The 25329-nt window shown below is 43.0% G+C and overlaps 1 protein-coding gene across 7 annotated transcripts in view; it reads left to right on the forward strand.

The window, feature by feature from the left end:
- The window catches only part of LOC307224541 (uncharacterized protein), a gene marked incomplete at its 5' end in the record, with an annotated part of 127428 nt that overhangs the window by 26205 nt on the left and 75894 nt on the right, over positions 1-25329 (forward strand). For 3 of the 7 annotated variants that reach the window (XR_013842597.1, XR_013842598.1, XR_013842599.1), the window contains 2 exons: positions 13649-13717; positions 16043-16229. The exons of 3 other annotated variants lie outside the window; for them this stretch is intronic. Coding sequence is in view for 1 of the 4 variants with exons in the window: in XM_079991466.1 (XP_079847592.1) it covers positions 13649-13717 (69 nt within the window). Of the gene's footprint in view, positions 1-13648; positions 13718-16042; positions 16230-25329 lie in introns of those variants that run through there. One more of the 7 variants, XM_079991466.1, reaches the window with a different exon arrangement.

Consider the following 25329-nt stretch of genomic DNA (forward strand, 5'->3'; position numbering starts at 1 on the left):
TTTTGCATGATCTAGATTGGCGCTCCATTGCTTTTTCTTCCAAATAACAGTGTCTTGCATTTTTACTCCACTCTGCCTGAAAAGGCCTCTCTGAGAGGGTTACAAAGGTCAGTAGTGTGACAAGTCCCTGCTCTCAGGCTTAACAGTCTTCATGGAGAGTGCGATCCCATCCAAAACCAGTTGAACACATAAACACATATCCACTTGTCCTCATCCAATTCCACCACTAATCTCAGGCATCTGTTTAGGATCTCTTCCTCCCTGGGATGATGTCACCCAGCAGTTTTATGCAGATGTTCAAGAACATGGGAGACAAGACTGACCCACACAACAGTGTACATAAATTAGGCATGTCTATTTCAATAGGTTTACTCTGAGTAGGACTAACATTGGACACACACCCTCTGAGACCTTTGGAGACCTGCTGACAGTTCTGGGCTAGATGAACCAATGGTTTTTACTTAATATAAGGGAACATCATTTATTCCTAGGACATGGAAATGTTCAATTCAAAAAGGCAATATTGGGGGGGGGGGAAATACGGCATACTACCCCTCCTCCATCTTCCACTAATGCATCCCTTTATTTTCTTCCCTTTTTTGCTGAGTTTCTTCTTGCCCATTTTAACAGAAAAGCACAGAATCAACGCTTTGTTATTGTTCAGAGTGGCAGGGCATTTTTAAAAAATGTTTTAAAGCCCTTCTTTATGGTGTGTGGGCTGTAGATTACATTGTACTGTGGCTAGATGGCAATGTGTCTTAAGCAAAGAGCTGCTGTGGGCTATGGATTTATGCCAGTCTTGAATTTTTCGGAACTGCTGCTTTGCTTCAGAATATCCGTGCTTAATAAGGTTTTGGCTTGATTCTGTGTTTGTTGGGGAGGGACGGAAGAGAGAGATGGGGACTAAACAAAATAGAGGAAGAAAGTAATTCATTTGCTGAACCAGCGGGGTGGGGGAGATCACCCAGAAATGCTATCAGACAGGAGCTAAATCATAATCTGGTTGGTTTCTTTTAGCTCTTTCTGTGCCATCTGTTGCTTCTGCAACATCCCAGCAGGGACAAGGAGAAATGACAGAGAATCCCATTGTACCTCTGGAATCATGAGCAGACTGAAGGTGTGAGGGGCTCAACATGCACACCAGTCCAAGCTCTATGCACACTGCAACACGGAAACTTTGTCGACAAAAACTGTGTAGCCCAACTTAGTGGTGTGAAATCTGCAGCTATCAGCAAGTATACAACAGATAGGTCAGCTGTGGGTTGGCAGGCAGCTGAAAATATGACTCAATCCACTGATTTGTATTCATGCAGGTACACTTTTAATCATCTTGTTTATTGGACATGATTTCAAGGGCATGAGTGGTGTTTTGATTTAATCACCATGCCTCCTAAGAGTACGAAGAGACAGGAATACAAAGTCTTAAGGACTCTTCACACACCATTTTTTAAGGCAGAAGTTCTGAGGGTACATTTAAAAAGGTGGAGCGTAAATGTCACCAAGAGGTGCTTGAAACCATGTGCTTCATATAGGAATACTTGCTAGAGTTGTGGTATCGGCCACAGTTACCTCTTACCTGGATCCTTAGACCAAGGCCAGAGAAGCAACTACTTTACTTCTTTCTACTCCCAGGGTTCCTATGTCTATTAGCGTGAGGTGTGCGGCCTCTTCTCTAGAAAATTGCACATATATTCTTGTTGGAAATGTCCAGACATTCTTTGCCAGCCATTCTGGGATGTGGCTTGAAACTAAGCAACAATATCATGTACAGTGTAAGAATTGCGTCTCTACTGTGGAGCTTTCTATGCTTCATCACTTCCATCTGATTTTATATCTGGTCACTGTCTTTCCTATCCATCCAACAACTATCTATATACAATAAAAATGAAATAATGTCATCACACAGTTCATACTGGAGGATTTGTAGAGCCGCATCACAATCCTGGATTTGCATGAAGTCAGGGCTGGGTAGGAGAGCAAACGTGATGGCAGGTTGCACAACGGCAGTGGCTGTGGCCTGGGAGAGTGAAGGCAGGGACACTGAGAGGGAGAAAGTGGTGGTTTAAAACAATGGCAGAGGTTTGAGTGAAGAGGGAATTGAGAGACACTGAGAGGGGGCAAGTGGCAATTTTAAACAATGGCAAAGCAGAGCTGCAGTATAAAAGAGAAGTTGGCTTCTGAAACGGAGTTGGGGAGTTGAGAAATGAGCTTAGTGTTTGCATAGGAGTTTAAGGTAGGGGGAATGGCAGGGATTTGGTGAGCCAAGCGAGCCGGGATACAGCCCCATGTAACTTGATATGGTGGTTTCATATGCAGAGTAGGCAGCTGGAGCAGCTCTAAATCTGTATTTTCCTCCTGTCTTCATCCCCATAGTGTCTTCCAGGTAGAATCATAGAAAAACAACCTTTTTCTTTTTTTTTTTAAAAAAAGATGATAGGTTTTACATTTACACTGTTTTTGAAGTGTTCTAATGACGACGTTGAAAGAAACTGTAGTGTTTACCATTGGCCAGTAGAGTGTGCTCAGTCCTATCTCAGCGAATCGGCGATTGCTCCTGCTTTTCTAAGCACATGGAATACACTCCCAAATGGTATTTATAAATAGATCTCCCTAATACAGCAGGGCTGTGTACTGCAATCTTGCAGCCTATTAGCCTAAATAGAAATACATTCTGGAAGCATTCCCTCTAATGTTAAAGAACGCCCTCTCAACATGCTAGTGGGGATGGCTTTTAAGGCATGAGGGGCTAGTGCCAGCTGGTAGTCTTATTTTCCTTGGCTCCAGGCTGGCTGGGAGTGGCACAGTCTGTGATTTGGACTGTGTAGCCTTCTGTTCACTCCACCCACAAGACAGGAACTTTCTCCTCTGTCCCATCTGTGAGGAAAACAAGATGACAATGGGGATGTTTTAATGGAGTTGCCTTACAGGCCTCCCCCCCCTTTTTTCCTTGGCAGAAGCTTCCTATGGCATTGGGGTCAGATTAGATTTAGTGAAGGATGACTGAGGTGCCTTTCATCACCGCTTGTGCGCACACATCCATGTGCGTGCACACAGGGCAGATCAACACCATACACTGAAAGCACATTCAGTTCATATTTAAAGCACATGGCGTCTACTGGGAACTGTAGTTCCTTAAGGGGGCTGGGAATTGTAGCTCTGTGAGAGTGAAACGACAGTTCTGAGGATTCTTTGGGGGAAAAGTGTACTATAAATGTGCTTTTCATGTATGGTATGGATCTGCCCACAGACTAGCACACAGAGATGTAAAAAGTTGGGTGGTGTGATACAGTGGCTTTCTTAATAGGCTGTAAGCTGGCAAAAATGTAACTGTATGTTCTTATTTTGGAGTGGGGTTGTAAGAAGTTACCTTTGGCTTGCAAAATTCACAAATTTTGTTTTGAAAGGGGTAAGGAGTTTCTTAAAGATGCATCCAAAATCTAGTCAATTCAAAAAGCCCGGTGCTATGACATTAGAGGCTCCTCCAGACACCTTTTCTATTGCAGATTTATGTGGTGCTATTGGGACAGTCGCACACAATCCTGCTTTCAAGAATGTTTATGCAAGCAGAGGTTTCTGGTGCTTTCGCCTTTTCACTCCCAGTGTACTTCCTGACTCGATATTCTGTTAACATTCTCCCTTCCAACCTCTAGAACCAACTGTTGAGATGATAAGAGTGCTCACATTCCAGCCATACAAATATATCCAAGGTAGGCACAGAGCTAGGCTGATGAGGGGTGTGGCTGGAGAAGAGCTTGGAGGGCCAGAGGGAAGGCCACATTTGGCGCCTGAGGTTTCCTACCTCTTTTTAAAACAAATTTCAATTGTTGGAACAGCAATGGCTTATTGTAGTATATTTCCTTTCTTATGTTTTTCTAAAAATGTTGTGCCTAAATGGTATCTTGTGTGATCTAATGTGAGTATGATATGTTTGCATAGGTTGTAACATTTAAGTCGTTGATGACTAACCAGAACTGCTATTTGTATGGAGCTACTACAATAGAAAAGCACCCACCCACATACCTCAGAAAAGAAGAAGAAGAATGTGGGGATCTTTCTGAGACCTCTGCACAGACTTCTGACCCCACCTGGTTCTGTCCAGTTCAGCACATGTTACCTGCTCTGTTGCCCCTGTACACCTTATTAGAACAGTTTGTCCCCTTTGTCTTGAGTATTGACAAGCAAGGGAAACCATCTGATGTGAACCAGGAGCTGGGGAACCACCAGCCATGGGATCAGACAACTAAACGGGACCAAAGAACAAGTCACAGCCACAAGTCAAAGCAGGAGACAAGGTTAAGAAGCAAGGAGTGCACGATTCATCTCCTGTCCAGTTCTAGCCAAATGGTCCTATATCATATTAGTGTTCTGAAAAAAGGCAATGCCGTAGTATACAGGATTGATTTCTAACAGCTGTCAATGGCATGCAACATTGTTCCATTTGAACCTCTTATTCCCGATTGCAAGCAAATATCTGATGTATAGGGAAAGAGAAATGACTATATATGTTCCTGCTATTCGTGCTGCGCAAGCCTTTTACATCTCACGTCCCTGGTGATCTGTAATCACTTTACTGTGATTCTTCTGTGCTGTGACACCATAACAGAATATTAGATTATAGTGGCATAATGTCATACATAATAACATTAAAACATGGAAAGCCTGAAGCTTGACTCACTTTGATATTACATTCTCATTTTTAAAACCCAAATGCCATTTTTTATTCCAGAGGAGGCTGCTTCAATGTTTAAAACATTTTGAGCGTTATGGTAAAAATGCAAATACTATTTTTAAAGCTGTCTTTTCTCAACAGAAAGCCATGCTTGTGCTACATGGCAGATAATGAACTTAATGGAAAGATAGGCAATTAATTATATTCCTTATTAGTTAATTTTGCTTGGCAAATTCAACAGAACTTGGTTATGCTCTATGAATCCAGGTAGACATGGAGACCATTCTATAAAATCAACATGATTCAATAGATCTAAGGAGATCTTAACCTCTCCTTTTGTTGCATGGCATGATACTTGCAACGACCATATGAATTCAACAAACCAAGTGGTATGGCTTTGCTGGACTATGCTACACAATGGTGAATTGTTGCAAATGCTTTTGGTATGTATAACCTTGCTATACTGTCTTCAAAAGCAGCTATCTGTTTGCTATGAAAACTTATTTATAGTAGGTCCACCATAATGTCATTTGACAGTTCCTCTTAGGGGAATGCCTCATTCAAAGTATGTTGCTGTGGGTTTGCAGAATAGATGATCCTCTGTCCCCCAGTCTGTCTTACCCTGATCTGTCTTGGAGCTGAACATTTTGCTTCCTGGACGCTTATATTCAAGTGTACACGAACACTAAGCCTTAGATAGTGCCCTATATAGTCTTTTGTTTTACACTCTGGAGGAGAGTGGTTTTGATCTATAATTACTGAACTGAATCTTTATTGCTCAGAGCCATAGGCCACCACAATTCAGTCCATCAATAATATAATATAGGATGCTTTTAATGCTACATGTCAAACTCAAAGAACTAGCAACTTTTTGATTTTTAAATTTGTGCAGGACAGGTTACTGCACAATGAATGGATACTATCATGGTGGGTTCTTTTTCCAGAAAATACATTCTCTTATTTGGGATGCTAATGAAGCCTTTTCCTATGAGTCTGCAATTTCTGGGCAGATTATATAGTGACATGAGGTGGTTGGAGCAGATGAAAAAAATGTACTGATTCTGCATATTGAAATTAGAATTTATGCTAGTCCTCATTTTGTTTTTTATGCTATGTCAGAATGTGCAAACAGCCCCTTCTCCTGAATGCTGAATTCATGGATGGGTGAGGGGGTGGCCACTAGGTGTGATCCCACTCTCCTTTACATATGAATGGCATTTTATGTGAACACCTCTGTGCTTTTCTGGATGTGTGTGTGTGATGGAATTTGCAGGCTGCAATTCCAAGAGGTATACATTGTTTCTTGTAGACTTCCTGCCACAGAATTTATTTTCTCGTAAGTGCTTTGTCTTGGGCAGGCTTCCTTAACCTCGGCCCTCCAGATGTTTTTGGCCTACAACTCCTATGATCCCTAGCTGGCAGGACCAGTGATCAGGGATGATGGGGATTGTAGTCTCAAAACATCTGGAGGGCCGAGATTGAGGAAGCCTGGTCTTGGGTACTGGGATAGACTTCATGCAGTATTGCTATTTTGATACATGTCAGGGTACTTTAAAGCATGGGATTTATGTGGGGTGACATAACATCTGGGCTGGGGAAAATTTGGAGGCTGAAATGCACCAATATTTTTTTTGTCTCCCTTTGGATAAACACCCAGAGCTAAGTTCAGTGTTATATATTGAGTTCTAGCAAGAACCACCTGGGACCCCAGTTTGGATAGCTGTCCCCTTGCATATTTGGATAGCTGGATATGTCCTAACACCTGAGTTATGACTGAACAGCAGCATCTATGTTAATGAACAGCATCAACAACAAGAATAGTGGCATAGTCAAAGCCATGACAGTAACCTGGGGTGCCAACTCTACTTCCTCTGAATGACTAGATGTGTCAATGAAAAGCTTGCTTGTTGCCTGTACTCACAGCTAACCCAAAGATGCAAACTGTTAACGTGGGTCTCTTTCTCTTCCAAGAAACAAGCAAAATGTTCCTTAATACTGAACCAGCAGGCGGCAGTGGCATTTTCAGCATCATCCTTCCCCCCAAAAAAAGTGTGCTGCAATTTAAAAACCTGCAAGTGGCAGGAGTCTTGGGTTTCAAAGCATGTACAAAATTCCTTGCAGAAAAGGTGGTCTAAAAGAGAATATTGCAGGAATCCATGATTAGGAAGCTACCTTATACTCAGTCCGACCATTGATCCATCCAGCTCAGTATTGACTGGCACCAGCTCACCAGGATTTCAGGCTCCAAGTCTCAGCCCTAACTGGATTGAACCTGGGACATTCTGAATGCACGGCAGATGCTCCAACTGCTAAGCTATGGCCCCACCCATGCATGAAGCACAATTCTGTGAGTGTTCCACTGCTTCACTGAGGCTTTCTCCATAGTAAGCAGATGCAGCACATCCCATTTCACAGCCTGAGCCAAAACGGGAACATGCCATCTTGCCCTGCCACTACCCCACTGCTGCCACCTCCTTTCCTTGGGTTGCGAAGCTGTGGCAGCGGGTACCAGTGAGATCTTGCCAAAATCCTGCGTGGTGCCTGCAACAGAGGCAGCAGGGAGGGCAGGGCGCCTACAGGACCACTGTCTTGGGGCTTCCGCTGCCCAAGTGGCAACTTCACCCTGCCTCATAGACAGGCTGGTCCTGCTTGTAAGTGTCTTTTGGCTGCTGTCTCAAGAGAAGTAATTCCCACCCCCCACCCCCAAGGATCTGGAACAAAAGGATTTATAAATCTCTTAATCTTGAACCCTTGATACACCCCAAAGTACTAACTCCCTATATTCAGCGACGAGTGGCTTATGGATTGCAATCTATGATCTTGATAATTTTCTTTGTGAAGCAAGTTGGTGTTGACCACTTACCAGATTAAAGTTAACTAGATCAACTAGCTGAAATTGATATTTGTTGGGTATAACGATCTTGAGAGGAAGTACTTGGCGCAAATGATTTGGAAGTAGCAAATAGGCCTGTTGTGTCAGTATGAATTGCAATGTGAGATGAGATTTTGCAATTGCCTTTTTATCATCTCCCAATTTTTATATTGCAGAAGAGCTCTATATATCACAGGGAACATTGTGGGTCCATCCATTGTGGTTTGCAGCCCCAGGGTTTAATTTGAACTGACATTCACCAGAGTTCAGCTTTGGCCTTCAAAATGAAAGGACTTGCCTGTTCCTTTCTGTAGAGTCAGGATGGAGAGGAGAGCATTTCTCTGCAGTTATTTTACTTCAGGCTTCTTCCTCAAATTTGGCTTTTTCTTGAAGCTTGACAGGAAGAGGGAAGTATACTGCTGCCCACAGGGTCTTAGTTTCTTAATATTTCCATCACTGAATCTGCAAAGGTAGAAAGGCATTGGGTTACTGTCCCTGCCAAATCTTATCTGTAAGTTATTTACAGTGCAATCCTATCCATGTCTACTCAGAAGGGAGCCCTGTTGAATATACTGGGTTTTGCACCCACATAAGTGCATATGGGATAGCAGCTCCAAGAGGCAGAAAGCCATATATTTGACAGTGAATATATTGAAATGTAGTGCTCAACCCCAAATCTGAGTGTAGGTAGGAGCAAATGAAAAAGCAGATGCAGATTTCTATTAAAATGGAACAAAGCAAGATAAGATTCAAGCAAATGAAAATATATTAACACGCCCCTGCTCTAAATTCTCTTGATTACCACCAATGTCTGGAAATCCAGATGAAGCAATAAACTTAAGATCATACAGAAACTATAAGTGTAAATGACCATTGAAAGATTAACTCTTTGCATAACAGCGGGCCCAAGACTTTTATCAAACCCATCACAGGCCCTGCTTAGCCATGATGAATTCTCTATCAATATGCTTATATTGATCCAGAAACATAGGAAAATAGATAAGTTGGTTTTTAGGTTTGTTGATGTTTTTATTGATATTTGTATACAGTGGTGCCTCGCAAGACGAAAAGAATCCGTTCCGCGAGTCTCTTCGTCTTGCGGTTTCTTCGTCTTGCGAAGCAAGCCCATTAGCGGATTAGCGCTATTAGGGGCTTAGCGGATCAGCTGATAAGCGGCTTAGCGGCTTAGCGGATCAGCTGATAAGCGGCTTAGTGGATCAGCTGTTAAGCGGCTTAGCGGCTTAGCAGATCAGCTGATAAGCGGCTTAGCGGATCAGCTGTTAAGCAGCTTAGCGGCTTAGCGGATCAGCTGATAAGCGGCTTAGCGGCTTAGAAAAAAGGGGGGAAGGAAAAAAAACCCGCAGGAACTCGCAAGACATTTTCGTCTTGCGAAGCAAGCCCATAGGAAATTCGTTTTGCAAAGCACCTCCAAAACGGAAAACCCTTTCGTCTAGCAGGTTTTCCGTCTTGCGAGGCATTCGTCTTGCGGGGCACCACTGTAGACTGATTTGATTGATATTGATATTGTGTACTTCACTGGGTTGTTAACATTGTATTCCACATTGGGACTGTTGCTAGAAATAAATCCTCACCTAAATAAATATTATGCTGCCCAAAAAACAAAGAGCCAAAGGGTTGGTGGTGGCCCAGGGAAACTTTCATTAAGCCTCAGGTCCCCTGCCCTCTACACTAGGGGTTGGCAAGGTTTACCTCACCTGGGCCGGTTCACTCCAACGGAGATCCTTCTGTGGGCCGGATTGCGCACGCACATCCGCGATTTCCGGTGTCTGCGCAGGTGCGATTTCCAATTTCTGGCACCGCAGAAGTGAGTCCCCGCGCTGTGCTGTGCTGCTTCAGTGCAGCATGCAGCTCGGTTTGGGAGTGGCTCGTGGGCTGGTTAAATGACCCCCGTGGGCTGCTTGTGGCCCATGGGCCTTAGGTTGCCTACCCTGCTCTACACCCTTTTGTAAAACTTAGAAAAACTTTGTTTATAGTGTTCTTTTTTCCTCTGTAGGTCAGCCTAAATTGGCGTCTCTACATGTAAATTAGCGTGTGAGAATGTTATGCAAATTTCTGTCATAGGTCTGTGCCTCAAGTCTTTTCAGGAACTAGCAACACCTTGCAAAGAGCAGGTTTCTGTCACAATTCTCCAGCACCTCCTTACCCTTTAAAAAGAAAGAGAGAGAGAGAAAGAGAGAGAATGAAAACCAAGCAGAAATACTGGAACAGTTCTGTGAATGCCCACAAGGTTTCATTATGAAAAGCCTGGCAGCCTCAATTCAAACATAATTGTGATAAAGTAGACATATGGATGCTGTGTGCATTTCAGTGGGCTACTCCACTTTGAACAAGTTGACTGGAGATCTTCCCACTCTCTTACCCCTGTGTTATTTCTCCCATTAACAGTAACTGGAAGTGCAGGAAGCAGTATATAAAGAGAGGCACAGCTTGTACATGGCTTTGCCTATTTCTTTGGATGGCTTTTATAGCATAGGACATCCCACAGCATAGAAGCCATCTCCGCGCAGTGTGGGGGCTTTGGCCCCCACAATAAAATATTTGAGGGGGCTGGGTCCTTTTATTCACATTGGCACCTGTGTCCCAGTCTCTTCCCTCTACCCCAACATCCCCAGTGTGTGGCCTAGCAAAAGTTTGACATGTTTTCCCAGGTATTGTAGGGCATAGACATGCTGATCTTGGTGCATTCGGTCCACAAAAAAGCTTCAAATACATCATCTAAGCTCATAAAACCACTTCATCTGACTTCAGGTTGTTTGTGCAAATTAGTGCCCACCCCAAGAGGTGTCTGAATCCACCTGCCCGTGATCTGTTTTCAAACCTTGAGAAGCAAAAGGAGAGAGAGCAAAGAAATGGTTATTCTTGGCTTGGTAGGGTAGAGATCTTGGTTTCGTGAGTCAGAGACATTTTCCTAAAGTCACTGCTGCCACTGTTAACTGTTGAGTAGCTAAAGACTGGTTCAGAAACCACAGCCTTGTTTAGTGTGACCTCACTGATATGGCATCTGGGCAATTATCTTGGAGATAATGAGCCCCTTCATCTAAAACTGAACAACAACATCTCACTCAGAATGCGTAAGATCAGAGCCAATCTGGCTCCCATCAGGGTGCCTGACATCCCCTTTGTGTTATACCTTATTTCAAATCTAACCTTTCACATCCTGAATTAATTGAAAGTGTTTGAGATTAAAAATTAATGAATTCATTTATAGCAGCATGGTGAGTTTCGACAAGGGTGGGGAGGGAGGAGGAGGAGAATGGGGGTACAAAATATCAATGGAATAATCTCTTCGATTTAATATTCTAGGCTGGGGTGAGAGAGAGAGGGCGAGAGAGAGAGAAGAAAAATGTAATTATTGTTCACATGTAGAATCTTACGTTTCTTTCACTTGTTCAGGAGCCTAATTAGCACAGAGCCTGATTCTTCTGCTAAACTGTGAAAAATAAATATTTCTGCAATTAGAGGCTGGTTCCAAGTGTTGTTTTTCCATACAGGCCACGAGCTCTCCTTTTTATTTCTCATTCTGCCCTACCCCAGCAACGTTACATAGGCTTCCCACTAGAGCAGTAGCCCTGGAATATATACTTTGTAAACCACTTTGAGTTGGCTTTTTTGTTTTTTTTTACAATCTAACGATGTATAAATTTTATGAAATAAATAAATAGCACTCATATAGGATGGTGCTGCATCTCCGCATATAGTGCATACCCCTCAACTATCCTGGAAAAAGCAGGACATCTCATTTTTTTTTCATGTGAGAGAACGGCAGGCATTTTGGGTGCTGCAATCTCACTCAGAACAAAACTGGTGTTGTTGTTTTTTTTTGGGGGGGCGCGATCTTATGCAGGTCACATGTTGATGCTAAATGAGCAGTATAAGCTTCTATGCCCATTATTCATTTATACATTAGCACACCATCTCTCCCCAAAGCTACCTGAGATGGCATACTTATTATTAGCTCATTTTATTCCCGCAACAATCCCTTGAGGTAGATTAGGCCAAGACATTCTGACTGGTTCAAGGTTGACCATTGAGTTTTCATGTCTAAGTTCGGAAACAGGGGCCTTCACATCCAGTACTGTCCTAACTGCACTTCAATAGCCTGCCAGATTCACTGGGCAAACCAATGGCAAAACCCAACCCATCAATGTATAAATTGATAATGTTCATCCTTTAGAGGAAGTAAACTAGGGGAACTCTGTAACTCAATGGTGGCAAATTACGTTGTGGATGCAGGCGGTCACTAGATAGGACTGGGAAAGGGGTCCTGTCTAAAACCTTGGAAGACCATTGCTAGTGCAGGAAATAATGAGCTAGATAACACAATGGCAACTTCTTATGCTCTTAATTTAAAGCATCCTTTTCCTTTAGCGATGTCTGTGGTTCCAGGAAAATTACTCTTCATTATCTTATGGTTGGTTGACTATGTGGATTTTCTTCCTTACATTACTGGGCTTTTATTTGTGTAATTAGTCCCAGTTTCAGAACGTGTGCTTATTAAGTGTGGCAAAGTTAGTAAGTTGCTAATGCTTTAGAACTGTTTAATGAAGCACTTGGAAGATTAGGATTTCACAGATGACTGAAAATATCCCCAGCAAAAAGGAAACTATTTTTTGTGTTCTACCCTGTTCCACTGGTCATGGGGCAATACCCCATCCAGATGTTATGCAGTGGGAATGAGCTGGTATAGAGAGGGAATAGATCTGTAGTCCCATTTATTTGCACTCCTGTGCCTTAGCAAGGAATGGAAAGCTTCCAAAGAGCTAACAAGAAAGAGTGTTAAGCAAAGAGCGGGCCACTGATTTGGCTGGCGAAGGGATATATTTGCTTGCATTTGGCACGTTCTTCATGTTTATGACGTTCTTCACAGTCATTTCCATGCTTGATTGACATAAGGAGAGGGAACACATATCTTCTAAATAGGCAAACTGAATGGATTCAAGACGACCTTAAACAGATTGGAGCATTGGGCCCAAACTAACAAAATGAATTTCAATGTAAATGGAAAGTTCTATACCTAGGCAGGAAAAGCCAGCTGCGACATATAAGATGGGGGATACCTGGCTTACCAGTAGTATAGTCATACCTCTAGTTGCGTTAGCTTCATGTTGCAGATTTTTGGGTTGCGAACGTGGCAAACCTGGAACTGTATACTTCTGGGTTTCGCCATGCACAGGAGCGACGCTCTACTTACAGATTTTTCGGGGTGCAAACAGCACCCCAGAACGGATTGCGTCCATAAGTAGAGGTACCACTGTACATGTGAAAAGGATCTAGGTGTCTTAGTAGACCACAAGCTTAACATGAGTGAACAGTGTGATGCAGCAGCAAAAAAAGCTAATGCTGTTCTAGGCTGTATAGTATCCAGGTCGAGGGAAGTAATAGTACTACTGTATTCTGCCTTGGTCAGACTACACCTGGAATACTGTGTCCAGTTCTAGGTACCACAATTTAAGAAGGATAATGACAAGCTGGACTGTGTACAGTGGAGGGCAGCCAAGATCAGGGTTCTGGAAACCAAGCCTTATGAGGAATGGTTGACCCTAGAAAAGAGGATAATAAGAGGGGATGGCCATCTTCAAATATCAAGGGCTGTCACATGGAAGATGGAACAAGCTTGTTTTATCCTGATATGGAGGGCAGGACTCAAACCAATGGCTTCAAGTTAAAAGAAAGGAGATTCTGACTAAACACCAGGAAGAACTTTCTGACAGTAAGAGCTGTTTGACAGTGGAACAGACTCCTTTGGGAGGTGGTGCACTTTCCTTCTTTAGAGGTTTTTAAGCAGAGGTTGGATAGCCACCTGTCATGGATGCTTTAGTTGAGATTCCTGCACTGCAGGGGGTTGGACTATATTACTCTTGGGGTCCTTTCCAACTCTATAATTCTATGATTCATTCCACATGGCACTTGTAGTTTGCTCTGAAAACTTTGGCATCTCTTCATATTCATAGGTCGTTGCCTAATTTTCTTTCATGTTAATTCAACTATAACTGGGTGTTTTTATTTTTTGAAAAGTATTTGAACTATATTGCTTTCACACTCCTCCTTTTTTCTCTCCCCCTCCCCCCATCTTTCTTTGGAACTAGCTAATCAAACACAAGTAATTAATTTGCATCACTTGCAACCTGGAGGTATTTCATTACCACATTGCAAAGGTGAGAAAATAAGAAGACATTAATATTCATAGGCTCATTGCATAAGGAACTCAGAAGGGATGGTTGTTGTTTTTTATTATTAAAGTAAATAACTTTTTCAGTCCCCCTGCAAGAATGTCTCTCCTGGGCTTCAGAATGTCAGGGATTTCAACTGTTTAACCTTCATGAATGCAGTAATCAGCAAAGCCTTCTCTTACTGTTTCATGTAATTTATATCACGCAGGTAACTGAAACTGAGAAGGTATTTTAAACTTAAAAGTTAATGGCATTACATCTGTTGCGGGGTCCACATTTCTGAGACTTTGCTGCATAATTCTGATTCTGAATTCTATATGTAATGTGTAGGGAAGGATTAGAGCAGTGTGGGCAGTTTTCCCACCCAGGGGAGCCGAGCTAAGAGGGTGCAAAATTGAGAAGACCCGTAACGGAGAAGATTGAGTTTGGGGGGTGCCAAATGTTGGCTTTGCTCAGGGTGTCATATTACCAGAGTCCATCTCCGGAAGGAGATGTCATAGGTCTGATTTAGTGGCAGCTGGTGTCCATTGGGACTGGTAGGGCAAAAGGCAGGGGGCCCAACAGAAGTTGGTGCCAGAGCCAATAATAGGCATAAACAACTAATTCTAGTTCTGTCCCCATCCTCCCTGCTTAGTTGTACAAGAGCAACACTGAGACTAAGCTGGAGGCACACAGCAGGCACTGCCATGTCCTGCATTGGTTGCAAGTAAGAAGGTGAAAGTGAAGACAGGCTGAGGTTGGTGGGGCGGCAGCTCATTTGCCCTAATGGACCTAACAAAATCAGTGTACTGAGGGAGTTGCTTCTAGTCTTTGTTTCTTGGGCTCCTATTGATCTGCTGTAGTTTGATGAGTTGCTCCCAGTTCCCTCTAGAAGTACCATTTCTTTATCCTCCTACCACCATCCTTAGGACCTGATTTTCCATCATGTATGTAATATGTTTGACAGCCTTTGGAGAAGGGATGTAGTTCAGGAGCAGAGCATGTTGTTTTTCTGCAGAAGGTCCCTGGTTCAATCCCTCCCCAGAAGGGCTGGGGAAGATCCTTGACTGGAACCCCAGAGAGGGGGCTACCAGTCAGTGTAGGCAGTGGGGATCCAAATTGCTATCTAAAAAACACAAATATTCAAGAAACCGAAATGGCCATAACTTTCTTGTTTGTTCACATTGGGACATACATGGAGGATTAACCCTGTCAAACTGCATATAAGTTGTTCCAAGGATTTATGTGCTAGCCTTTAAAATATAAATAAATAAATAAATAAATAAATTAGCCATTTCGTCGTTGTTGTTTTTACATAGGTGCATGAAATTGGAGACTCTGTAGCCCCCCAATAGGAGATTAGTTATGCTAAATTGCAGACAGGTAGCACCAGAGGTTTTCACGCTTTACGGTTTAAAATGTTTTAAAATTAACATGGACATAACTTTTTAGGTTGTATTTTTATTGCACATGGGCATGAGCTGTGGAGACAATTTGTAGCTCCTTAAAGGTAAAGGTAAAGGACCCCTGACAGTTAAGTCCAGTCACAAACAACTCTGGGGTTGCGGCGCTCATCTCGCTTTATTGGCCGAGGGAGCCAACGTTTGTCTGCAGACAGTTTTTTTTTCCGGGTCATGTGGCCAGCATGACTAAGCTGCTTCTGGCGAATCAGAGCAGCGCACGGAAATGCCGTTTACCTTCCCGCTGGAGCGGTACCTATTTATCTACTTGCACTTTGACGTGCTTTCAAACTGCTAGGTTGGCAGGAGCTGGTCCTTATGAGGGGATTAATCCTAGCAAATTGCAGACAGATAGCTCCAGGGTTTTGCCACCCACTGGTCCTCCTGACAATTTTTTCTCGGTAGGTTTCTGTTGATTTGGCAGTGGCATAAAAAGCCTGACTAGTGGAAAGGTTTCCATGTCTGTCAGGCATCATGCCCATCATCAAGCATTTGTGAGTGCAAGAGTTCCCTGTGCTGAGATTCCATCATTCATCCCTCGGTGACAGTTGCCAATCACGGTATGTGTGTTAGATGTGGAGCGACTTCCATTTTCATCATCATCATTGCTGACTGACACCTGGTTAAGGTGTTCACAGCATGCTTTTTGTAAGAATGTCTATAATTTATCCATGTGACATCTAAATTCTGATAAAAATGAAAGAGAATTCTTGTGTGGAAGAGGCTTGACTTACGGTTGCTGGAGAAACGAAATGTTGCCTCTCTTATCAGTGTTAAAGTGCACTTAAATCCTCAGCCATGCTATGACACCATTCTAGTTCAGAGTGACAGAGTACTGTATTTTCCCGATTCTCTTCCATTCTCATTACAGCCCTGCCTTTCCATCAAATCCATCAAGACAGGTGGCAGTTCTTATATCCCATTCTGCACCAACCAAGCTGGCCTTTGTCCCGAGAGTGAATTAACAAACACAATTCAAACTTGAACCCAAGACAAAAGTGACAGGCCGTGGATTTGCTTCCTCTTCTTTTGCACTTTGATGCACATAGCAAGACTGAGAAAAGTATGTGTGAGTTTCAAAGTGAGGGCTGCTTGTTAAATGGGGGGGGGGGAATGCAGATGCTGCTGAATAAAACACCTCCAGATCGCAGGCTGGGAGGATGAAGCAATGTGTTTAACCTACACATTGCTGTTTTTATTTAGCACAGAGGAGATTTGGCACTCTTTTAATAGCAGCCTTAAAGGTTAATGCAGATGTGCAAGTAAAATGGGATGTTACAGACTATTTAACACCATCTCTTCTCAGTGAATATGTTAGCAGCAGTTTGGAACAATTGCCACCATGTTAGCAGTCCTCTTACTGTGAAGGAAAGGAAAAGAAAGTGATGTCTTGTGGGAAAACGTTGCAGAAGAATAGGTTCTCTGAATCTAGAGGGTTTGGAAACAATGATGGCTGCGTAAAATCGAACTTGTAGATTATACTGGACCTATGGACTTAGGACAGCTGAGGAAGGCCATCATGAATTGCTTCCTCCATATACTCTGATACTCTTGTTGTTGCCATGCTTCGCAGGTTGAAAGGGTATTCAGTATTCCAGGCAACTCAGTGTGTGCTTGTATTTCTGTCTTGTTCCCTTTATTGGAAAGTCTATCTATATTTATTGATGCAGAGCCTTAGGGCCCCGCAAAGTGAACGAGGACAGGAATTCTGTATTAAGAAATGCAAATTCTTGGCATCTCATCACTTCTGCCTGGTTTTTATGAATATCGCTACAGACCCCCCAGGGTTGGAGGGTTGGGCATTCTGTTTCCTTCCCCTTTAGCCAAGTTAATCACAAGCAGTCGTGACATCTCCCTGCAGAAGTTCAAAGCTAAACATCAATCATTGTGGCTGCAGTTCAGAACCTTTGGTAGAACAAGCAAGAAATTGAGGTCTTGTGGAAATGTGGAGTGACAGACCTCTTGCAATTATAAGAAACTCTTATTGGTGTGGTACACAGGGCATGCTTGCATCACTTTGCTCCTTCATTTGTGTGAGAGAACACTTACACTTTAACTTTATTCCTTACAACTCGCCAACACTTTATAGAGGCCAGAAATTGTCATTTTCAAATTCAGCATGGCCCTAAATTGTAAAGCACACTTTGGCTGCAATACTATTTTCTCTTACTTGGGAGTAAGTTCTGTTGAGCTACTTACTTCTGAGGTGATATGTTGGATTGTTCTGTTAGAGGCCTGTAGTGGGCACTATGTATAATAATCCTGCCTGTCGTCAAGCTGGTACAGTTTCAATGTGGTAAAAGGGAGCCACCTCATGAGAAGAGAAGAGAAGAGAAGACTTCCTGGAAAAGACCCTGATGTTGGGAAAGATTGAGAGCACAAGGAGAAGGGGACAACAGAGGATGAGATGGTTGGACAGTGTTCTCGAAGCTACCAGCATGAGTTTGACCAAACTGCAGGAGGCAGTGGAAGACAGGAGTGCCTGGCGTGCTCTGGTTCATGGGGTCACGAAGAGTCGGACACGACTAAACGACTAAACAACAACAACAAGAGGGAGTTTATACAAACTTCCAGTGTACTTCGATGCATAGAAGATAGCTCAGACCAGATATGTCTTTACTCCTTTGGTTATATAAATATGTATACTATTTATTAAAAAAAAATCAGAGTGGTTTACAACAATCATCCATAAAACCATATAAAAAAGTTAAAAGCAGAAGTCAGCTAACTACTATGTAAAGATGTCTTCTTAATTGCCTCCATAAGGCTGGCAGAATAGAAGTTTTCAGCAGGTGTTTAAAAGTTGAAACAGAAGGCATCTGCTGAATCTCTGTTGGCTGAACATTGTACTGCACTGGGCCAATGACACTAAAGGCTCAACCACTTCTTGTCCAATGAACGTCGCCAGCTAATGAAAACTGATCTGCAGTATAAACTTGGTGAGTTTCTTTAGAGCAGGCTTCCTCAAACTCGGCCCTCCAGATGTTTTGAGACTACAGTTCCCATCATCCCTGACCACTGGTCTTGCTAGCTAGGGATCATGGGAGTTGTAGGGCAAAAACATCTGGAGGGCCGAGTTTGAGGAAGCCTGCTTTAGAGAATCACCTACACATTGGACACAAATTAGAGTCTTGTGTAGTTCTCTTTTCCCCCCAGCTGGATTTATGCTGAGGAACTTCTCATTGGGCTAGGCCCCATAGAATATGTGAAAAACCACCACCCTTTTTTCATTTAGACAAGTTTCCTTTACAATAATATAGGGTCGTTGTTGTTTTTTTAAAAAAACCAAACAAAAAACACCAAAGTTTTACTTTCCATTAAATCATATAGTATTTTGCATGCTAGTGCCTCCTGTTAGGGCAAGGTTTCCATTTACATGCTAATGAAGTGCTTTAAGAGGTGACATGCCAAGTCATCAACAATACAAAAGGGAAGTTAATGGGTATGTCTGGAAGGCTAACAAGAGAGGTGTGCCTATAAGTTAAGGAGTGGGAGTGCAAAAGAGATTCCAAAAGACATCTGCATTTAAATAGGCCAGTTGGAAAGGGGCGCTATGCATTTTGTGAAAAGCTGTTTAGGGGGAGAAAGGAAGAAGTCACATCCTAACCCTGATGTTGCTTAAGGAGATTTTGCCTTTGGTCCAGATCAAGTATCTTTAACCTTCTAGACTCAGGAGCCACTCCAGTGGTCAACAAGGACCCACTTGTAGATTTTCACCATATATACCTGCCTTTCTTGTTTTCTGTTCTCTAGATCACACACTAGATGAGGGTGTGCCTCACTTATGGTTCGTGCTGGGTGAAAACCGATGATATAGATTAGTGGTGGGAACTGTCCTTTGGGTAGGGCTGGTCCACCAATGAGGTGGGATGAAGCAGCTGCCTTGGGTAGTGGAAGCCCTGTACTCCCATGAATGACCAGCCTGTCACACCATCTGTGGAGAAGTAGGGCTAGCATCGGCACTGATTTCTGGTGAGGTCTCGCTGGAACCTGCTGCTCACCACCATGCAACGTCGGCAACAGGGGCGAAAGCCTGGTGGTGGCAGCAGGGCGTCACTTCCTGTTTTGCCTCAGGTGGTGAAATGGGATGCACCACCCCTGTCTGTGGGCCCAATTAGGCCTGCTAAGTCTCAGCAGTTGGCCTTGCAGGCTGTTTTGGGTGAAACTTTCCTGTTCCTGCTGTCATATAGCGTTAGACTGGGGTGGGAATTCCAGCTGCAATGCAAAGGAGGGCTCAGAAACACCATCTTAAGTGTGTCGCCTATTCTACTTTTACAAGCAAAATTCATCACTTTCAGAATGTGGTGCCTTTTTCTGCTGCCCTGCATGGCAACAGAAAAAAGGAGCCAAATTCAAGCAGGGGGTGCAAAGGAAGAATTGGGAGCATACTTTAATGTGCACTCTATTCTTCTTTTGCAAACGTGGTGTGAATTTCCAGACACCTGACTTCATAGGACAGTGGTCTGTGGAGAGTTGAGGAACTGGATTCTTCCAGATGCATTCAATCCCCTCTCCTTGGTACAGGCTCATTAAAACACACACACACACCAACCAACCCACCCTTGTATTTGATAGCTTAACATTTCAGAGTAGGCTGTTTGAGAGTCTGCTGTATGACTGTCTATTAAGATGAATGTGGGCTACAGAAGGTTTCAAATTAATTTTCCGAAAAGAGATGAATTTGTCTCTTCCTGCACTGTTCTCTTTAGTTTAGAAAGTAATTCTTGAAATGCCATCTTTTAGACTACGTTTGTCACACACCACCAGCAAAAATGTCTGCAACGATAGCGACTGCTTCAACTCCAAGACTTGAGGTGAATTTGATAACAGGTTAGGGATAAATTGTTTTAGGTGCCAAGAACTATTGCAAATGTCTTCTGTCATTTGTGCAAAAACTACTTTCCCCATATACATAGTATAGCCCTCATCCCTCTTCCCCAAACCCTAGTCTGTAAAATTTAAATTGGGTGAATGGAGCTGGCGCATAGCATTGAAGTCACTGCATATCCAGACTTTTAAGTAGGCTGCAGGATGATTCACGCTGGTGACTGGGAGCGGCCGCTGAGACCATATAACACCGGTCTTGAAAGACCTACATTGGCTCCCAGTGTGTTTCCGAGCACAATTCAAAGTGTTGGTGCTGACCTTTAAAGCCCTAAATGGCCTCGGTCCAGTATATCTGAAGGAGCGTCTCCACCCCCATCGTTCTACCCGGACACTGAGGTCCAGCACCGAGGGCCTTCTGGCGGTTCCCTCACTGCGAGAAGCCAAGTTACAGGGAACCAGGCAGAGGGCCTTCTTGGTAGTGGCGCCCTCCTTGTGGAACGCCCTCCCACCAGATGTCAAAGAGAACTACAACTACCAGACTTTTAGAAGACATCTGAAGGCAGCCCTGTTTAGGGAAGCTTTTAATGTTCGATGTATTACAGTACAGTGGTGCCCCGCAAGACGAACGCCTCGCAAGACGGAAAACCCGCTAGACGAAAGGGTTTTCCGTTTTGGAGGCGCTTCGCAAAACGAATTTCCCTATGGGCTTGCTTCGCAAGACAAAAATGTCTTGCGTGTTCCTGCGGGTTTTTTCCCCTTTCCCCCCTTTTTTCTAAGCCGCTAAGCCGCTTATCAGCTGATCCGCTAAGCCAATAAGCCGCTAAAAGCCGCTAAAAACGCTAATCCGCTAAGCCGTCAATGGGCTTGCTTCGCAAGACGAAAAAACCACTAGACAAAGAGACTCGCGGAACGGATTAATTTCGTCTTGCAAGGCACCACTGTATTTTAACATTTATTATTATTATTATTATTATTATTATTATTATTATTATTGACTATTTCAGAATAGCCCATGCAGTTATAAGATTTCCAGAAGCTGGAAAGGTCTTGTTCTTCTAGGGATCACCATACTTTTTGGGCTGTGGGGCACATTTGCAAACCAGAGAAACTGTTGTGATCACAACATAACACAAAGACCGCAATCTATTCTCTTAGCTGCTTATAGAATTCAAGTCTAATTTCAGCAGGGAGAAGGGCTAGGAAAGGACACTGTGGGTGTCTGGGAAGGTGCATGTGTGCCTGAAGCTGCCACGTCTGCAAACCCTGTTCTTTTAATTGCCTCCTGTTTTATAATACAGGGACTGAAAAGTTGTGGAGGGTATATCTTGGGGAGAAAACGAATGCGCCTTTGAATATGGGAGGTATGTGTTCAGATCCATACCCTGGACAAACTGAAGGGGCTAAAGTATTAAAATAATGGAGAATTTATGGAGTTGTGATATTTTAAAAATCTTTTACAGTCTATGAAATTGCAATAGTCTAGAATAGGGTTCCTAGTACGTTTCCAAGCACAATTAAAAGTGTTGGTGCAGACCTTTAAAGCCCTAAACGGCCTCGGTCCAGTATACCTGAAGGAGCGTCTCCACTCCCATCATTCTACCCGGACACTGAGGTCCAGCGCCAAGGGACATCTGGCTGTTCCCTCACTGCGAGAAGCCAAGTTACAGGGAACCAGGCAGAGGGCATTCTCGGTGGTGGCCGCCCTGTGGAACGCCCTCCCACCAGATGTCAAAGAGAAAAACAACTACCAGACTTATAGAAGACATCTGAAGGCAGCCTTGTTTAGGGAAGCTTTTAATGTTTGATGGATTACTGTATTTTAATATTTTGTTGGAAGCCACACAGAGTGGCTGGGGAAGCCCAGCCAGATGGGCAAGGTATAAAAAATAAATTATTATTATTATTATTATTATTATTATTATTATTATTCAAAAAGCATTTGAGAAAAAATTGTTTAGTGTCTATGATTCCTGGGAGGGAATGTGACTCCTATAAGGTTTATAAAATAATAATGAATGGTTCTCATGTTGTCAGGTCAAAAATGAAAAGCAATGACTTGTCATGGAACTGTCATGTTGTAAATTTGTGAATACTATGGTTCCCTCATATATTTAATGCATGCTGCTGGATGCAGTTAAGATGGGGCAGTAGAGACCCTCTGGTGGTGGGGATGATCAGAGTTCTGCCATTGTAGAGGTGTACTACTATGGCATAAGTGTTTCGACCTGCATTTTTTAACCAGAATAAAATAAAACAAGTTATAAAGAAAGTAATCAGTTGAACACATCTGCAATTTTGGAAATGATACATTGAATAGTCATATTAATTTGGATGAAGAAATGTGGGTCTCCCCGCATTGTCATTTTCAGTCTAAAGGGTGTGTGTGTGTGTGTGTGTGTGTGTGTGTGTGAGAGAGAGAGAGAGAGAGAGAGAGAGAGAGAAACCTGTCCATACGTGTGCCAGCATTGTTGACATGGCCAATCAGTGTGTGACAGTGGGGCACGAATCAAGGATATAAGCTTACTGCCTGGGAGTGCTGCCATCTAAGAGATTTCTTAATAAAGAAGAGAAGGAACTTTGGAATTCCAAGAAAGGAGAAAAAGGAGAATCTGCTATGTGAACCAGGACTGCCACTAGGAAAATGCTAGATGTACAGACCATTATAAATTATTCAAACTCTATTGAGAGAGATGAAAAGGGAACTATTCTGTTGTTCAATATGGTGCAGAAAGCAGAAATGTAATAAAAGTACAGTGCAAAGAAGAAAATGTATTAAAATTATATATGTCCTGTTGTAGAATCTTGGGTGTACATCTAAAGCAGAATGTCGATTCTGTGGATCAGCTCCCTGCTACTTAACCAATTCCCGACCCACAAGAGAACCTCTCATCTTATTCCATGGCCGCTAGCTTACCCAGACTCCTTTGGTGAGGTACCTTTTCAGAAGCATTTTGGCAGTCCAAAATGTGCTTGTAATATGCAAATTTTAAGATACTTAGGAATGACATCGCTCAACTGTGAAAGAAGCTTTGAATCTGAAGATAATGCAGATGAAAATATTGTAACAGAGACCCTAGGAAGCAAAAAAAAAAAAAGTGAAATAAAATAGCATAGAATTATAATTCAAATTATTACTGACATTTCACATCCAAACAAATCCCCTCCTTAAGACAGAGTAACTATCATTTTCCTTCTTTTCTAGCTCACCCTCCTTCCTCTGCTTCTTGAAGCTGCCTTTGAATCTTTTTCTCATTTGCCTATCCTTTTCTGTATCACAGATTTCAATTCTGTCTTTGAGCCACTCTGTCTGCTAAAAAATAGTGCTAGTGAAATAGTGAATGGTCCCATTTAAAATGATGTCTTCTCATTTAGAGGCAATTATTATAGAGGTGAAATGAACTGCAGTTTCAAGCTGTTCACTTGGAGGCTCGGGAAGAGATTTGCCACCGCTCAGGAGTCCTGCGTCGTATCCCACTATGCATGCAAACTGCCCCATTCAGTTCTGTGGATGGGAAGTTGTGTATTTTGCGGACTTATGTCCTCTAGTACACTCAATGGTCCTTGCAGATGGAGGAACTCAAACAGTGCCCTAGAGTATCCTCCCTGCAGCTGAGTCATGGCCTTGATGCCTATATAGTTTCCCCCCGCAGAGCAGCTTTATCCTTATTTTTACAAGTAAAAGCTTAGACAATAAATTATTTGGCAATGTCATCCAGACCCCAACAAGGATACCAGATGCTTGACACATCTGCTTAGTGTCCTACTTTTCTGGGAATTGAGTGAAATTATATTTGAAATTGTTCCAGATGCCATACATGGAGGCAAGATATAGCTGGGGGGGGGGGGAGAGGATGGTGGAAAGAACCGAGGGAAGCAAATATGAAGAATTCTATACTATTAGCACACAAAAGGAGAGCTAATAAAAAAGATTCTTGCTGTATGTGGAAATGCTATCATTGAAACATGACTTCAGGGAGATGTGACACCTAAACAAATTCTAGCACTCTAAAGAAAGGAGCAGTACCGAGGGGGGGGGGGGAGATATTCAGAGAAACAAGCCTAGGAGCGATTGAGAAAAATATAGTGTTGCTCTTCTGATCAGTAATCAGGTGACAGAGCGCCTTGGCTTTGAAGCCACTGGTTTGCAGAAGTTCTGATGAAGTGCTAACTAGGCAAGATTTCCTGGACATGTTGATAACAATGGGTTTTAAACCTCATGTGTCTAGGGCAGGCTCAGGAAACTTCTAGCTCATGGGAGATATTAGGCCCGGCAAGGATCCTTATTTGGTCCATGGGGCTGTTTTCCCCACACAACAATCACCTGCCCCACACCTGATGTTGTATGTGACATTAGGTGGGGGCAACGACAAATAAACACATAGCTACAAAAGAACTGTTGGGAGTCTTCAAGTGCTCTCCTGATTGTTTCTTGTAAAGCAGGACTTGCTGACAGTTTCCATTGATTGATTGGCCCTGCCTGCAAATAGGATCAGATGCCCTGGACTAGGGTCTGTTTCCTCACTCCCCTCAGTCTTGTAAATAACTCCACCCCACTCCCAATTATTAGCCCATGACAGCATTTACTGTCTCTGTCATCACCATCACCACTGAGTCCTAAACTGCTTGGTACTTCCTGCTTTCCTTTGGCTGCACGCAGTTATTTTCTGTGAATCTGTGCTCTGGTTGGCCCTGGAGAAGTAATGTCTAGGTGGACTTTAGAATTCCTTCTCAGGTACCCTTGCAGAGAGAGCTTGCCCCTCTCTATAGGAAGCACAGATCATACATTTCAGCACATCTGTTATGTGCAGGATCTGAGACTTGCCTCTTCCGCTTACTATATATGCGACACCTCTGCTTATGTAGCATTCGCAGTATGAAATGAGAGCTAAGGTTGAGCCTTCTACCACATAATGGGCTGTTGAGATAAGAACTGAGAGTGGAAGCCTCTTGCTCTCAGATATCCCTTTTCCTTGCTGCCTTGTACGTTATATTGCTGAGAGAGTTCAAGTTTCCAAATGAATCGGAGGCTTCTGCTACACCGGCTTTGCCATATATAAATAACATCAACAAATAAAACTGCCACGGGTTCCTGAGCAGCAAAGTCTTGCTGGAGGATGTTAATGTGTGCGACTACTAAATCAAAGTGTTTTGTGGAATATATTTTAAAAGCCTTGCCTTATGCCTAAATAAAAACCGCTTTTACGAGAAGTTGATCCACGAGGCGCCACCTTTCAACACTGGCCTGTTAAAATATCGAAAATAGTGCTGTGCAGAAGATGCTCCCTCCATTAATCTTGTTTCAGCTCCCTTCTTGTCCTTGATATCCAAAAT

Source organism: Podarcis cretensis, assembly GCF_951804945.1.
Source record: "Podarcis cretensis genome assembly, chromosome: 9".
In the NCBI taxonomy this organism is placed as follows: Eukaryota; Metazoa; Chordata; class Lepidosauria; order Squamata; family Lacertidae; genus Podarcis; species Podarcis cretensis.